Here is a 17,855-nt window from a genome sequence, read left to right as displayed (position 1 = left end):
CGATTACTTTGACTGATATTGCAAAAATTGGAGGAGGCCATATTGTGATTTCGATAAAATTTAGATTCATTGTGCAGCCCTACTTAAAATACATTTGCTGAGGATACTTCTGTACTTTTACTTTTCAATGCAGGACGTTTACTTCTATTCATATACTATGGTTACTTAAAGGGGAACACCACCTAAATTAAGAATTCCAATATGTTATTTCCATGGCCTGAGAAAGTTCAATCAATATGGAGCAGTTCCACACTTTATGACATCACAAGTTTGAGTTTTAGCACTCCAGTTTTTGGATTTGGGAGTTGTTCATGTTTACTAATATTTTTGGACTCTCTTAGACCATAGGAATAACATGTAGGAATATTGAAAATGAGTGTAGATCCCCTTTAAGTAAAGGATCTTAGTGCTTCCACCACTAGCTAGTGCCAGATCTTTACACACAACTGGCTTGATTTTAAATGATAAATTCAAGGTAGCATTCAATGTCGTAAAGATGTGTGTTTTCCATCAGACAAATGTATGTACAATGCATCTGCTTTTGTTCCCATGTAAACACACAAAGAACACACTGTGGAACTGAGTGATTAATGAGATCTTAGTTTGAGCCCGCGTCGTTGGCTGCAGTGATGATTACATTTTTTGGAGCATATCCAATCTAATGGCTGATTTAATAAATATTAGCACTAGCTAGTTGGGACATAATTAGCATATCACCCTCCCACCCCCAAACCACAAAGCTCATTCACTAAATGCTGACAGCACACTTCCCAGCAATCAAAACCTGACATGAATGCTAAATGTTTGTGGTGGAGGATACACACATTTTCAAAATCCCAACAGAATTATTACTGAGTTTTTTTTTATCATGTATACAGACCATTGGCCAAAGGATTTTCAATATTACAGTCCTAATTTGTGATAAGATATGTTCTCAAAGAGGTTCAGCTGACAGCCACTGATTACAGGTTAGTGGACCTTGGGTCCACTTTTTATCTGCAATCATTGATTAGCAGTAATAAGTATTCTTATTACTGCTAAGTATTCTTATTACTGCTAATCAATGATTTGTATTATTTAATAGCAGAGTATTGACTGTCTAATCATCAGCATCCCAAATCTCTAACCACACACCCCATACACCTGCAACCTATTACCTGATAGACTACTGTACTGTTACTTACTATTTGATGTCATTATTGACATTTAGCACTACTTGTAGTTATTATTGCTCTCTAAAAAATAGAACTGCTCAATTTATATATGTTTAGTGTCATGGTATGTCCCGTCACTGCAAACAAAGATATTTATGCTAGTCACTATAGCCTCTCTCACAACATAAACCCTGTCTTTTTCACTGTCACTGATAAGCAGTGCTACACTCTTATAGGCACGCTGAATTCTATCATATTAAAGACCACTGGACTTGTTTCCTTCATGATGCACCATGATGCTCCAGTCTGGACTTAAGCCTCTTTTCACCACATGAGTGCAGATTTGAAATGCTCTCTCACACTGAGATATTTTATAAAGATATTCTTCCACTACTTAATTGGCTTTAGGTGGCTTAAAATTTTGAGATAAAGTGACTGTGTGTGTGTGTGTGTGTGTGTGTGTGTGTGTGTGCGTGTGTGTGTGTCGAGAATAGAACAGTGAAATAAGGTACACAGTGAAATGAGCCAGATGATTTAAAAAAAAATCAGTACTGTTATAAATCACTGAAAGATTGCTGTATATTAGTGAAACTTGTTTTATGCAATGTTAGGAGTAATAGCTAACTAACTAAAAGCTACATTTACAATACAATAAACATTGTTTTCTTAAATTAATAACATACTGCTCATGAAAAGGGTCTTTGTGAATACAAAATTATAAATTGTGTAGAGCTGCAACTAACAGTTACTTTATTATAGTTCAACTGATACTGGATGTTGTGGTGGATACCAACACACTGCAGAATGATACATCAGCCAATACAATTTCAGAAAGGATCCTTTGAATGAGTAAGTGAGTGAGTCAGATGAAAAATAAACTTTTCAGTGCTTTCTGGTAACAATCTTTTTAACGGAGACACTGCTTCAACATATCCTTGGTATTTCTGATACTGATTTTTTTTTGTTATTTGACGAAAAACAGCAGCAAATCCTCACAATTGAGAAGGTGGAAGAAGAGAATGTTTGACATTTTTGCTTGAAAAATGACATGAATGGTTAACTGATTATAAAAACAGTTGCATCTTAACTGTCTGTTGATCGACTAAGGAGGCTTTCACATCAGGGACCCGGGCCCGAGTACACTTGACCCCAACACACTACACTCCAGTTCGTTTGATTAGTGTGAACGCTCTGTACCGTACTCGGGCACGGTTCGTCGATCTGTAATTGAGTCCACTTAAAAAGGTGGTCTTGGGCACAGACCGGATGTGTACTTGGGTAAGGTTCGCATCAGGTGTGAAAGCCAACTGTACCAAAACACGGACGTGTACTGCTAGCTAAGGCGAGTAACATTTAGTTTTGAAAGGGCAGGCTTTTCTCAATACCGCCGGTCTCCTCTAAAATCTGTAGGCTACATGCTCGCAGCATGCGCCGATCTCATCCTCTGAACTGCATGGCCACTATAAACAATAGTAGGCATTAGGGTTGAGTGTTTGTTATTTTATTTACCTAATTTAAAGGTCAGCCTCTGTAGAACGAGGGCCGCTCAGTGGGCAGAGAGAGAGACAGCGGGGGGGAAACAGCGTGTAGAGGTGGCATATTTTCACATCTTACTCTGTCAAACCAGAGTTGGTGATTGTTGGAAAGACTAGGTTTACTTTGTTTCTGTCGAGTTTGAATGAAGTGTGTTTTATGATGCTCCGCCACTAGAACAGCTGATCTCAACATAAACAAACGCATGTGGATGATGACGCAAGTGTACTCGGGTACGGAACAACTTTACTACAACTACTTCTTACTTTCGTACTCAGACATGATACGAATCAATCGTACCTAATGTGAAAATGCCCTGATTGAGTATTATTTGTTCAAGCTCAAAATGTGAGAAATGTAAAGATACAGATACAAAGGTTTTCAGTAACTCCCACTATCTCAGGGCCTGAGGCCTAAATCAACATAAAAAGTATGAGGGACATTAGATTAAAGGATTACGAGTCTCTAAAAGTACATAGATAGGAATTAGTGGAAAGGAACAAAATTCTAAATGTGTATACTACATTATACTGTAATTCAGCCACGGACAAGTTCCAGATGCGGTTCTGCTGATTCTAGCTGGATGAAAATATCTAGCAACGCGGGAGGGACGAGGATTAAACTTATTATAGGCGTATTATATCAATGTGTTGCTGGCCATGAATGTAAGAGTTAAGTGGGTATTATCCCTGAGAAGATATCCCTGTCACTTGCAGAACAAAGCAGATCAAATATCTGATATAGAAGATAATCTGGAGAGGAGAGACGTGAGGGAAGGAATTTCTCAAGAAATTGAGATGGTGGTGGAATAGAAACAGTAAATCCTCTTGTCATAGAAGAAAAACAGATTAAGAAGGGGGAAAAAAAAAAAACACAAAACCTAATGGTAGAGGAGATTTATTGCCAGGCACCACGCAGGGCCGGGCAGCCATCAGACTACAGTACAGTAATGTGTGAATTTCCACCTCGGCTCAGCTGAATTTAATTTTTCCATTTAACAGGCTTATGGAGAGCTGTTGAGCGGTGCAGTGCTGGGCTCTGAGGAGGGATGGGCAGAGTAAGGTATCATGTCCTTAAAAGTGGACAGCAGACAAAGAGAGGACGATGGAGGAACATCAAACTGTGTGTTTATTGCACGTGCATGTGTGTGCATATTTACATTGAAGGTTTCTTGTGGCCAGGGTCCATAAGGCGCAGAGTGTCCCTGATCACACCCACTTTGACCTCTTCGTCGACCGGACTGGGAACATATTCAAAAACTCCTGGTGACACCTGAGACAAACATATATACTGTATATAAATACATATTACAGCAAATTGAATAATAAGGATAATATACTCTGATAATACGACATTACCTCCTGTTCATGTTCTATTCTCATACTGGGGTTGGAGTTGACCTCTAGTAATACTGGCTTCAGGTTCTTCATCAGCAGGATGTCAAAACCTAATATCTGAAACACAAACACATCCTTAATTAAATACGTTGTATATTTTAGAATAAAGTGGACTGTATACTAGGGTGTAACAGAAAGCTGTATCTGTTTGTGTCACGAAATTATATGAATTTCTATCGGATCTATGCAGAAAGCGGTCATGGCTTACACCAGAAGTTGTTAGAAATAGTCTAGTCTGCTTTTATTTTCTGTACATATATAGTACAAAACTGTGTAACTGTTAAAGCTGGGGAGGCAGTTTATTTTTGGCATTATTGGGCAAAAATTCCATAATAACCTTTCAGCATATTGTAATGCAAGTGGCACCCCGAGATAGGCAAAAAAAACGGCAGAATTTGGAAATACAGCCCTCATCCTGCAGCTCTCCTCTCTCTGTCCTAAACCCCTCCCACCAGACGAGCAGGGACATATGCATGCACTTCATACAGTAACCTGTACTAGTACTAGTCATTCAGTTCAATCACCATCCTTCATACAGTAACCTGTACTAGTACTAGTCATTCATTCCAATCACCATCCTTCATACAGTAACCAGTACTAGTACTAGTCATTCATTTCAATCATCATCATCCTTCATACAGTAACCTGTACTAGTACTAGTCATTCAGTTCAATCATCATCCTTCATACAGTAACCAGTACTAGTCATTCAGTTCAATCATCATCCTTCATACAGTAACCTGTACCAGTACTAGTCATTCATTCCAATCATCATCATCCTTCATACAGTAACCAGTACTAGTAGTAGTCATTCATTCCAATCATCATCCTTCATACAGTAACCTGTACCAGTCATTCAATCCAATCATCATCCTTCATACAGTAACCAGTACTAGTACTAGTCATTCAATTCAATCATCATCCTTCATACAGTAACCAGTACTAGTACTAGTCATTCATTCCAATCATCATCCTTCATACAGTAACCAGTACTAGTACTAGTCATTCAGTTCAATCATCATCCTTCATACAGTAACCTGTACTAGTACTAGTCATTCATTCCAATCATCATCATCCTTCATACAGTAACCAGTACTAGTACTAGTCATTCAGTTCAATCATCATCCTTCATACAGTAACCAGTACTAGTACTAGTCATTCATTCCAATCATCATCATCCTTCATACAGTAACCAGTACTAGTACTAGTCATTCAATTCAATCATCATCCTTCATACAGTAACCAGTACTAGTACTAGTCATTCATTCCAATCATCATCCTTCATACAGTAACCAGTACTAGTACTAGTCATTCAGTTCAATCATCATCCTTCATACAGTAACCTGTACTAGTACTAGTCATTCATTCCAATCATCATCATCCTTCATACAGTAACCAGTACTAGTACTAGTCATTCAGTTCAATCATCATCCTTCATACAGTAACCAGTACTAGTCATTCAATTCAATCATCATCCTTCATACAGTAACCAGTACTAGTACTAGTCATTCCAATCATCATCCTTCATACAGTAACCAGTACTAGTCATTCAGTTCAATCATCATCCTTCATACAGTAACCAGTACTAGTCATTCAGTTCAATCATCATCCTTCATACAGTAACCAGTACTAGTACTAGTCATTCCAATCATCATCCTTCATACAGTAACCTGTACTAGTACTAGTCATTCAGTTCAATCATCATCCTTCATACAGTAACCAGTACTAGTCATTCAGTTCAATCATCATCCTTCATACAGTAACCTGTACTAGTACTAGTCATTCATTCCAATCATCATCCTTCATACAGTAACCAGTACTAGTACTAGTCATTCATTCCAATCACCATCCTTCATACAGTAACCAGTACTAGTACTAGTCATTCATTCCAATCATCATCATCCTTCATACAGTAACCTGTACTAGTACTAGTCATTCAGTTCAATCATCATCCTTCATACAGTAACCTGTACTAGTACTAATCATTCATTTCAAACATCACCATTGTGATCCTAATGCCATTACATAGTGGCAATTCTATGAGAAGTACCGTTGTGTTTTCTTTGCAACCTTGTGGGCCTGTAAAACCCTTTAAGATGACAAACTGTGATTCGAGGCTCTAGTGAGCTACAATATCGGCAAAGCATTTCAGAGATGGAGAGAAGAGCTCCGTTTTCTTTATACATCCACAGTGAGCTCTCGCAGCAGGCTAAACTATAGAGATGGAGAGAAAATGAGGCTTTAACCGGCCTGAGCTATTGTCATAGCTACCATAGCCGTTTGGCTAGCTCATGGCGGTAACCGCAGCCGTAAACAGAAGGCTAAACTATTAGCAACATTTTCTCTCCATCTCTGAAACGCTTCGCCGATACTGTCAGACTCTTTTAGATAAGTCCGTCTTCCTTTTTTAGGTTGCTTTGCAGCGTAGGCAGCTGTTGCCAATGCTATAATAGCAACTTGAATCAAGCTTTCACTATCTGAAGGGACGTGCTGAAGATTATTATGGAAGTTTTTCCCTAATGATGCCAAACAATATATTGCCTACCCCCGCTTTAATGGTCTGGGTGGAAATCAATAGTGAAGATAGAACGAGTGGTTAGTGGAAAATAAACAAAAGTCTGATATGCGTTGGGCCATATTGCAAGACTTTCTTTAAAAACTGGAGGTTGGGTAAATAATGTGAGGGAGCCCAGAAGAAAAGACATTTGGTTTTAAGTGTAAGAGCAAGTTATTGACAAAAAATGGGCCATTATCTTTCCTCAAAGAAGGTTGTGCATGCAGTAGGAGAAGCTCACGATAACAATAAAGTTAGTTTGAAGCAGGCCTGGAATTTCATCATTTTGGGGGCAAGGCCACTTGGCCTTTGGTGTTGTCAATTCTTTGAGGGCTCAAAGGCCAAATGCCAGGGAAGCAAGGTCATCAAATAAAACAATGATTGAAGTCCGTGGAAATAATAAATTTAACTTAAGGGTTAAGGATGATTTTATTTTGAATACATAGTGTAACTCTCAGTGAAATAAATAGATAAAAAGCTGTTTATGTCACAAAAATGTACCAAAATTTGTTGGTATTTACGTCTCTGAAGCCGAGTGGTTTGCCTGCCTGATTTTGTTGACTTGCAGGTTTTTATTTGGTCATTTTTCCTTGAAATTTGGGCTTTTACCATAGCCTGCCTAGGATAAGTATACCTAGTTAAATGGTTTCTTTTTTGTCTGTTTTAATTGTGTTTATTGTTGTTATTTCCTACTTTGTTGTGCTGTAGCCTATAAACAGTTAATACAGTTAAAATTCCAGTTGTGAATGAGGGGGGATAGAAGGACAAGGAGCTGCTTTTGGGTGCATCGCCTCAACCAGCGAAGGAGGCAGTCTGTATACTGCGCTTCTGTTATGCTTCTGAAAAGCGCAGCAGTGCGTTGGTGGAAATAAGCGTTGTGTGGAGTGGCCGCAATCAGCTCCAGCGACCTCTGGTGGAATCCAGGGGTAACATTTGTGTCAAACTATCGTCATAAATAGCCGGTTTTACAGCAGTTCAAACCAGGCTCGATATCAAACCCACTGGTTATACGCGCATGGTTTCACTTGATGTTGCCCGAATTCAGAATCACAACAAAAGACACCGGTGTCTAAAACATCGTATTGACAGGAAAGAGGCAGAGGAGAAAATCAGCTTGGGCAGTGCGGGCGGGGCATCAAGGCCACTGTGGCCGCAGGGTATATCATTTATTTGAGGGGCAGAAGGCCAAACTGAAGGGGCACGGCGGCCATGGCCCTCATGGCCTCTGTGAAATTCCTGCGCTGGTTTGAAGTGTCTATGAAAACACAAAGACAATGCTATTGTTTAGGATTGTTTTGATCACGTGGACTGGGAGATGTTCAGGACTGCAAACGACAGCATCAGTGGCTTCACAGACACAGTCACCAGCTTCATCAGGACATGCACGGAGGAAGTAGTCCCCACAAAAACCATAAAGACAAAGCCAAATCAAAAGCCCTGGATAAACTTTGATGTCCGTGCAGCCCTCAATGCACGGAACACAGCCTTCACCTCAGGCTCACCAGACGACTACAAACATTCACGTTACTCTTTAAGGACAGTAATCAAACAGGCAAAGAGAGACTACAGACAACGGGTGGAGTCCAAGCTCACTTCCAACAACCCAAGGCACTTGTGGCAAGGACTCCAAACCATGACAGACTTTAAAGGACCTAGACAACAGATCACAGACACAGCACCCAACCTCCCAGACGAACTCAATCATTTTTATGCCAGGTTTGACTCCTCTGTCAGACCCTGTGTCATGTCCTGCCCCACCCCCACCCCTGCAGACAATCAGAACCCCCCCTTACCACCACTACCATCCAACACTGACAACCCCTTCCCTCTACCCCTACCTCAGCTGAAAACATGGATTGCCCACCATCTCCACACCCCTCCCCCATGACTGTTGCAGAACAGGACCGTCCCCTCTCCATCACAGAGGCTGATGTTCGCCGGACCCTCCTGCGTATCAACCCACGCAAAGCGGCCGGCCCAGACGGCATTCCTGGACGCGTCCTGAAGTCCTGCGCACACCAGTTGGCGGGGGTTTTCACAACAATTTTCAACCTATCGCTCTCTCTCCGGACTGTCCCCACCTGCTTCAAATCCACCACCATCATCCCCATCCCCAAACAACAAAAAGTAACCAGCTTAAACGACTGGCGCCCCATAACCCTCACCCCCATAGCCCTCACCCCAATAATCAGCAAGTGTTTTGAGAAGCTGGTTAAATCCCTCATCTGCCCCATGCTTCCCCCCACACTCGACCCCCTACAATATGCATACCGCCCAAAGGCACAGAGGACGCCATCGCCCATGTACTACACACCGCCCTCTCCCACCTGGAAGGAAGGGACACCTATGTGAGGATGCTGTTCGTGGATTACAGCTCAGCGTTCAACACCATAGTGCCCTCCAGGCTCGTCAGTAAGCTAAAGGATCTGGGCCTGAACACACCACTGTGTGACTGGATCCTGGACTTTCTGACGGGACGCCCCCAGGTGGTGAGAATCAACAACCTCACCTCGACTTCACTGACTCTCAGCACAGGAGCGCCTCAGGGCTGTGTTCTCAGCCCCCTCCTGTACTCCCTCTACACCCACGACTGTGTGGCAACAAGAGCTTCAAACACCATGGTGAAGTTTGCGGACGACACAGCAGTTGTGGGGTTGATCTCCCATGGCGACGAGACGGCTTACAGGGAGGAGGTGACCACCCTGGAACAGTGGTGTCAGAACAACCACCTCTCCCTGAACATCTCAAAGACCAAGGAGGTCATCGTAGATTACAGGAGGGGGGGTTGCACTCACCCCCCAGTCACCATCAACGACACAGCGGTGGAGAGGGTGGACACCTTTAAATACCTGGGTGTCAACATCCATAAGGACTTGACATGGGCCACCCACACCACCGCTGTAGTCAGGAAGACCCAGCAGAGACTGTACGCTCTGAGGCGACTCAAGACTTTCAGACTGAAACCGCAAATCCTCAGGGACTTCTACCGGGGCACCACAGAGAGCCTCCTGACAGGCTGCTTCACCACCTGGTTCGGCAGCTGCACCAACGTGGACCGTAAGGCGCTGGGAAGGGTGGTGCGCTCGGCCCAACACATCACCGGGTGCGAGCTGCCCAGCCTGCAGGAGCTTTACACCCAGCGGTGCCTCAGGAAGTCCCTGAGGGTCATTAAGGACACGACACACCCCCACAACAGCCTGTTCTCCCTCCTGCCCTCTGGTAGAAGATACAGGACCCCCAGGACTCTCACCAGCAGACTGAGGAACAGTTTTTCCCCCCAGGCCATCAGACTTTTAAATCTATAATTAATTCGACACATTCTTACACAAAAATATTTCTTATACTGTATATACTGTATATATTCTTAATACATATGTTCTTGATATGCCTGTATATGTTCTTAATATGCCCTTGTATAAAGTATTTCCTTTTATAATTGTAATGTAAATGTAATATAATTTATTATTTAATGGAGCTTCCCAGCGAAAAGTATTTCACACGTTTGTACCTGTACAACCGGCGTGACAATAAACATCTTGAATCTTGAATCTATTGACAAAAATATGGAAAGCTCACTCAGCCCAACTGCATGCACTTTTGAGACCGTCAATAACTTCAATTCTTCAGATTCCAGTCAACTGTAAAGTCACGCACAGCGCCAGGAAGATCAGTAAAGCTTGATTCGTGCACTGAACAACAAATGGTGAAAATGAATGACAAGTTCTTTAGGAAGGACCTCGCTGAATGTCTGAATATTGAACTTAAACCTCAGCACACCTGAGCACACACCTTCCTTGTTTTTAGCCTATTTGTTTATATTCTGGCACATCTGTATCAAGAAAAGTTGTGCTGCTGTGGCTAATAGTCTAGCAGTTCCTGTTCGCACTGTGCAGACAACAATCACCTGGATTACTTTTACAGAAGACAATGCAGTAATGTCTGAATTTGATGGCTATGAGAGAAGATCTGAAGTTATTAGGAACTCCTTCTTATATGATTTGTAAACAGATTTATGGACGTTTACTTTGATGGACATTGTAGAAGTGCATGATGTCTTTGTGTTTGGTATCTGTTCAGAGACTCTTATGTGTGCATATCTGAACAATGCATTTTTATTCATTTACAGTTCTACTGAACACATTCTAGTCCAAAGACAATGTTACCCACTACCCACCTGGAAGCAAGTGGGTCCCGGTTTACCAGGTGGTATATCAGCCTGATAGTAGACTCTAAGTTCAGGCACCACGGCGATGGCAGTCTTGATGACGAGCGCGATGATATCAGACCACACCTTCTTGATGTCTACGCCTTTAGCTGCCAGCCTGTACAGCACGCTGGACAGAGTGCGCTTGCTGCCTGTGCTCTGGCTGTCTGAGTGGACAAAGTTGCCGCTGTGGACATTGAGGGAGTAGTTTGTCAGGTGCATGAAGACATGGCTCAGATTCTTCTGGCTTGGTTCCTACACAATCGGAATAAGAGTGGCCTTAATTATATGTATGCTATCAAAGTATGGGTACATGGTTCATAGCATCAAAGCAAAGTAACAGCTTCAAGGTAAACCTGCTGGCATCATCGTCATGGCTACCTGGTAGGGTTCGGTGCAAAAACGTGTCAGGCCTTCCTTGGCAATGTAGATCTCCAATGGCTCCAGGGACTTCAACAGCACGTAGAGGCGGATATCAAACTTGAGCTTGTCAATGAGCAACGGCTTCTGGATGTACTCCTGGACTACAGCCTGTTTGGCCTGTGAACCCACCATGAGTTTAAGGTCACCGGGGTCACGAATGAGGTAGATGCCGTCCCCCTGAGAGCCCCCATCTGGCTTGACAATGAAGGTGGGATTCACTGTGGCGTCGTTCTCCTTCACCATGCGAATCTGCAGCAAAATCAGAAGGTTAACAAAAACAAAGACTCAAAGACTGTTATTGGTAACACTTGAATCACACAGGTTTCACACACACTGTGGCAAACTTTAAAGGAGCGGGAATGTTTTTTGACCTGCAGAAAATATGGATTGAAGCAGAATATTTTGTTAGATGAAAACTTGATGTGAATTTTGGGAATGATCATATTTTGACTTTTTAATGGAGACAATTATATAGAGGAGGACTGAGTGCCATGTCACTCGCTCTGTGTGTGACAGAGACAGGGGAAGACAAGGAGGAGGGGGGACGAGGCCTATTGCTCGCAATGTTTCTGTAAGTTATTAATAACAACAATTAGAATGCCAATGTTATGAATGAAGTTTCAAAATATACGGTACAGCCATAGTTCTGTCTCTCTCCTCCAAATCATTCAGGTTTATATGCGAGGGATGCTGACGTGAAACTATGACAAGGCCTACTACTACTACTAATAATAATAATTTAATACATTAATGGGTAAAAGAGACAAATATCGTCTTGATATTAGCAAAGGCATCGGCTACTGGCGATCGTTCTGACAATTGTAGATCCCCGAGATCATCGTCTATTGGCACAACCCCATTGGACGGACTTATTACAGACCTGCAACAGCCACAGAAGTTTTTATTTTTTTTGTCATTTGATTTATTGATTGCTGTCAGGATGTTATACGAATTTCAACAAATATATATGAAAAAAATGCTTCTAAAACAAATTGCCTACCCTATCTTTAACAACTCGTCATATCTCTTTAACAATCTGTCATTAAATAAACAGTCTTATTTAAAAATGGAACAACCTTATAATGCAGTTAATGGTTGAGTTACATTACATATGCAATTAAACATTGAAATAAAGTCACTGTTCATCTTCTGAACTTAAAAATGAATGAGTTAATGCATTTTTGTAACAGGTCACAGCAGACTGGCGGCAGAGAAGAACAATATGACATAACGTTCTGATGCCAAAATTAAACCAAGAAATTGCGAACATAAAAAAGTGTGGTTACTCTAACTCCAGAGTTGAACCCTTGATGAGCAATATGGTCAAATAAATACCCTTATTTCATTTCTAGCTGTATTGTATCCATATAAACCAGATAGAAGTAATCAAATATATTGTCTCATGATACACTGCATACCTTAACTTGGGCATTATCTCTGCCTACAAGCTAAACATCTATCTTTAAATTATACCTTTGAGTCAAGTATTTGCATATTATACATGCAAAGTCAAAGCCAAACATTATATTTCTGTTTTAGTTCGATATTTTATGTTATACTCATTTGTGTTTGCTATCACGTGCCTTATTCCTGACACTGTAACATACAGAACATTTGGAACACAAGATAAATTAGATTGGGATATAAACCGTGATAATCTGGTGCCCCCTGCTGGACATAATATATTGTTGTTATTTATGATTTCCTTAAATCTGAATTATTGACCATCTGCTCATGTAATTGCATCACAAATTTAACTGGCACCTGTCGAAATCACTTAAGTTTGGCATTAAATATCTAATTTGATTTAATTTTCTAAATAAAAAGCACACTGAATTTCTGAAATGATATATGATGACAAAGTGAGGAAAAAATTGATAACAACGAAACACATATTGTAAACGGTTCTTTCCTTTTCTGATCAACTTTCAACCTAAATTGATTACCATAACACACATTTAGGTAAATGATTTCAATTCATTTATTTTTTTTTTTGGTTGGTGAATGGCACACTTGTTAAGTGGTTGTGACGTGCTTGTTCACTGTAGTCAACCAGGGAAAAGCATCTGAGGGAGGCTCATTCCCCTATTCTCTTCACGGCTCTCCCCCCCTGTCATATGTTTACACTCACTCAATACTGTGTCTCCTTCACAAGATAATCCTACTAGATTCAACCATGTGTTAAGGAGTGCTTCATGACCATAAAGGGTCATATTCATAAATGTGGTACAGTTTGTCTTTTTCCCTCAAGGAGAATGAGCAATGAAGCGAGCACATGACACAAAGACTAAACAGGTCATACCATTAAGAATACTACGGTTACCGTGTAGCATGGTGAGCAGTTTTAACAGTGGACAGAGAGAAAAGAGCTCTAGCAATGTAAAGACAACAGTTTTCAGAGCTCTCTTTTATTTATAAAGCTACTCTGGGATCTTGCAATCTTTATCTATAATAGCCATAATCTGTAGCCTGTCCCAAATATAAGAGCAGAGGTAGGAAAAAAGGCAGACTACTAGCAAACTTCAATATGTTCAAAACTGTGCTGCCCGTAGTCTCACATGGCACCTCCCCACATCAACATATAACTCCAATGTTAATTAAAGATAGGGGCAACGATGTTGGAAAGCTAGCATAATTTGAAAGTAGCATCGCCTCAGGAGCTCCGTCCAAGGCAACGCCCCCCCCCCCCACACACATGCACAAGCACCGCCGCATCGGAACTACTTCACAGACACAGAGCGGAGAGAGGACCTCAACTCAACAACGCTACCTCATGACAAGTAACCTCGGCAGTGCTACTGCAGGCGGAGTTTTCTCATCCATTCTCCAGGAAACGTGCGGCGGCGACGCGCTTTGAGTTCAGGCTGGTGCACGCCAAGGGTAGAGAATGAGCAGGGAGGCAGGGAGGCATCTGATTGGTTCTTTTCAAGCGGACCGCGAGGCAGTGATTGGTAGACGTTTTTACAGGATTACAGCAGCTACAGATAACGGCTCTTTTCTGGTCCTTTTTCAGAGCTCATCCATAACGGATCGCTGTCGGGGGGTAAAGACCATTTCAACCAATATAACAAATAGTAGCTACTGGAGAACATTGTCAACCCTGCCTTTAACTCACACTAGCTTCCTGTTCACCCCGCATTGAGTACAAAATCCTCTCACTAACCTAGACATGGCTGTAGTAGCCTACCCATTCTCCATCAATCCCACTATAACCGGAAAAGTCTGGGCGAGAGAGCCTTCTGCTGCAGTGCCCCTTTTTGTCATAATGCATAATTTTACTGAAACAATTCCATATCTGCTTGATTTTCTACTCAGACAATATATAGAATCAGATGTTTTCACTGCACACAAAACGGTTTCTTTCAGTTCATCAAAAGGAGATCTCCGTGTATCATGTCCGGTATCATAATGCTTTTGTTATGCAACTATACCTGTGTGGAAAACTGCTGGCTCTCCTCGGGCAGGATCCAGGAACGGGGATAGAAGTCGTACTCTTCTGGGAACAACTCTTGCATAGTCCGCACTGCCCGACTCATGTTGATCTTCCTCAGCATTTCAATCATTCCTGCAATGCACAAACAACTGTTTCACATATATCAAATGGAAGAGTTAACTCAATACGACACAAGTATCATATAGTGCAAGATAAACGCAAGCCAGGAGACTCCGGTGATGTGCATGTCTTACTAATACAATAATCTCTGGAGTCTTAAAGTAATGATTATTGTCATGGCATGAAAAGGTTAGCATTGGAGCAATGAGGATCAGTAAGGGTTTAACTAAATCCCTCCTGTTGTGATTACAGAATACTGAGTACACATGAAGTACTGCAAGCTGAAATAAAGCCATCTCTCTATCTACTGTTCAACAAGCCTTGGTGTAAGGTGCTTCACATCAACAGAAGGTTCTAGCGGCAGAAGCATTGAAGTACCTGGGAACTTGTTCACCTGCCCTGAGACGATATTTTCATTGTCATGGAAGGAAACGCCGTGCCAGTAGATATCACAAGCTGCTCGTCTTCCCAGAGGAAACTGAAGAAAGAAAGATCATTTAAAAAACAAAGAATGATAAGAATATTAATTTTAAAAAAAAACAACATTTTGTTGCATCTGTGAATGAGAGAGAAGGCTTAATCTGTTAATATGACTCAGGACATTAGCAGGGTGTTTGTCCTTCTGGTGATCCCTGAGTGCAGGGATAATCTTGCCTAAAGATGGTACTACTGTAGGTAGTGCGTGTTCTGTTGTGATGAGCTGGGAAAAAGGAAAGGAGGTGAAACTATAAAAAGGATTTAGAAAGCTAGGAAATCCTGCTGTCACAAGGCACTGCTTTTGTCCTCTACACCTCAACTCCTGCCCACACTCACACACGCCAAACTAGGGCTGCCTGCAACTGATGATTATTTTCTTGATTAATCGATTAGTTGTTTGGTCTAAAAATGTCAGAAAATGGTGAAAAATGTTGATCAGTGTTTCCAAAAGCCCAAGATGACATTCTCAAATGTCTTGTTTTGTCCACAACTCAAAGATATTCAGTTTACTGTCACAGAGGAGGAAAGAAATCAGAAAATATTCACATTTAAGAAGCTGGAATAGTTAGCGATTAATTTAACATTTTTTTTCCAAAATAAGGTCCCATGGGGTCCACTGGAAGGGGAGGCACTTCGCCTCTCTATTGAAAATTCAAAACTATGATAACTTTGGTTGAGATACAGCTCCTACATATGAGAAGATCATCCTATTTTAATAGGGAAGCTTTCTCTCCTCCGAATATCAACTGCAAAAACAAGGAAACGAGGAAATGAGTTCCAAACAGGACGGTCACCTGACATAACTGTCTGTCTTTCTCTATTGAAACAGATCGGAATACTTTATTTTAAAGACTGTCTGATTTAATTTATTAAAACTTGACATCTGAGCTTCATTCAACATTGGGAAGAATTGTGTAACGGGGTCTGTATATATATATATATCTCAAGTTATACTGAAAGGTCAACAGTATATCGTCACCATTTCTAAATTCTACTGTCATACGAGCCACCCCACTGCCCAGCTATAAGACAGATCTCTGACAGAGTTGCATCTCATTAACGAGTTAGCATGGGACCGTGTGAAACAGGGAAACCCTGTTCAACAGCCAAGACCTGCTATAAATACTGCCACACAGATGCCAGCGTATAACTGTCTAATCGCATCAGGGAAGGAGGTCAAATTAATTTGAGTAGTTTCTAGGGATCAGGCCCAAAATAGCCATATTGTTTATTAATGGACAGATAGATATAGGAACACTTTCAACTAGGGCTGTCAATCGTTTACAATATTTAATTGCGATTAATCGCATGATTGTCCATAGTTATTAATCGCGATTAATTGCAAATCACACATTCTGTTCCAAATGTACCTTAAAGTGAGATTTGTCAAGTATTTAATACTCTTACCACCATGGGAGTGGACAAATGCTTTCTTTATGCAAATGTATGTAAATATTTATTATTGGAAATGAACAACAAAAAAAATGAGAAATATTGTCCAGAAACCCTCTCGGGTACTGCATTTAGCATAAAAATATGCTCCAATCATAACTTGACAAACTGCAGCCCAACAGGCAACAACAGTCAGTCGTGGGTACCCATAGAACCTATTTTCATTCACATATCTGGGAGGTCAGAGGTCAACGGGCCCCTTTAAAAATGGCAATAGCAGTTTTTCCTCGCTAAAATTTAGAGTAAGTTTGGAGCGTTATTTAGCCTCCTTCGCGACTAGCTATTTTCAAACGGAGCCCGCTACGACCTAAAAATCACAAGCTGCGTTAATGCGTTAAAGGAATTAATGGCGTTAAAACTAATTTGCGTTAACGCGTTATTATTGTTAACTTTGACAGCATTACTTTCAACCCATTGTTGTGGACTTCATGCGAAAGCCAAATTCGCTTTCCGAGCCACTTTGTAGATGAAAATATTATACTCACTGAAGCCCAGCCAAAGGACAATGTATTCCATTTTAGGTATTATAGCAAAAATGCAGCCATTTATAGGATATTTCAAGTTGCAGCACATTTGTCATGCCTCCAGTGAATTGCATTTATAATCTCAGTTATACAGGTTATTACTTTCAAAATGGTAACTCAAAGGTAACCTCCAGGTGGCAGGCCTTTTAAAATGTCAGCTTAGTCTGTAGAATCCTCATCAACATACCCACCCCATGATTAAATGCACGGTTATTAGTCTTATTTTATGAAGTTGTCACTCAGACCCTCTGGCTTGGCATTCTCTCTCTGCCTCAAAGAGGACTAAAAGTCTATCGGATTAGAGGCGCTTAAGGCTAATCATTTCCAGGGTGTGAGAGATGCCATATGTTGAAAGTCAGTTGACAGCCGTCTCTCAGGCCAGAAAATACTGCAGCTGTAGAGACGTAGTAATTTGGATGTACATAGACCAAATTCATCAGTCACTAAAATGTCTTCATCAACTTTCCAGAATTGTGTCCAGTATCCTATTTTGTAAACCTACTGAAGTGCTTCGTCTTACAACTCATTTAAGGGATCTTCACCAATCAATGTTCATTTCATAATTGATAAAACAAGGCTACTGGA

General features: G+C 41.1%; 1 protein-coding gene across 2 annotated transcripts in view; it reads right to left on the bottom strand.

Moving 5' to 3' along the window:
* Nucleotides 1-17,855, bottom strand: part of ttll11 (tubulin tyrosine ligase-like family, member 11) — a 35,520-nt gene that overhangs the window by 14,093 nt on the left and 3,572 nt on the right. For both annotated transcript variants that reach the window (XM_037752426.1, XM_037752427.1), the window contains exons 2-7: nucleotides 15,196-15,295; nucleotides 14,696-14,829; nucleotides 11,223-11,513; nucleotides 10,812-11,096; nucleotides 4,046-4,141; nucleotides 3,847-3,959 (exon numbers count right to left, since the gene is read on the bottom strand). In XM_037752426.1, the coding sequence (XP_037608354.1) occupies nucleotides 3,847-3,959; nucleotides 4,046-4,141; nucleotides 10,812-11,096; nucleotides 11,223-11,513; nucleotides 14,696-14,829; nucleotides 15,196-15,295 (1,019 nt within the window). The remainder of the gene's footprint in view (nucleotides 1-3,846; nucleotides 3,960-4,045; nucleotides 4,142-10,811; nucleotides 11,097-11,222; nucleotides 11,514-14,695; nucleotides 14,830-15,195; nucleotides 15,296-17,855) is intronic.

This window comes from Sebastes umbrosus, chromosome 19 (assembly GCF_015220745.1).
Source record: "Sebastes umbrosus isolate fSebUmb1 chromosome 19, fSebUmb1.pri, whole genome shotgun sequence".
Lineage (NCBI taxonomy): Eukaryota > Metazoa > Chordata > Actinopteri > Perciformes > Sebastidae > Sebastes > Sebastes umbrosus.
This window is presented reverse-complemented; position numbering and strand designations above follow the sequence as displayed.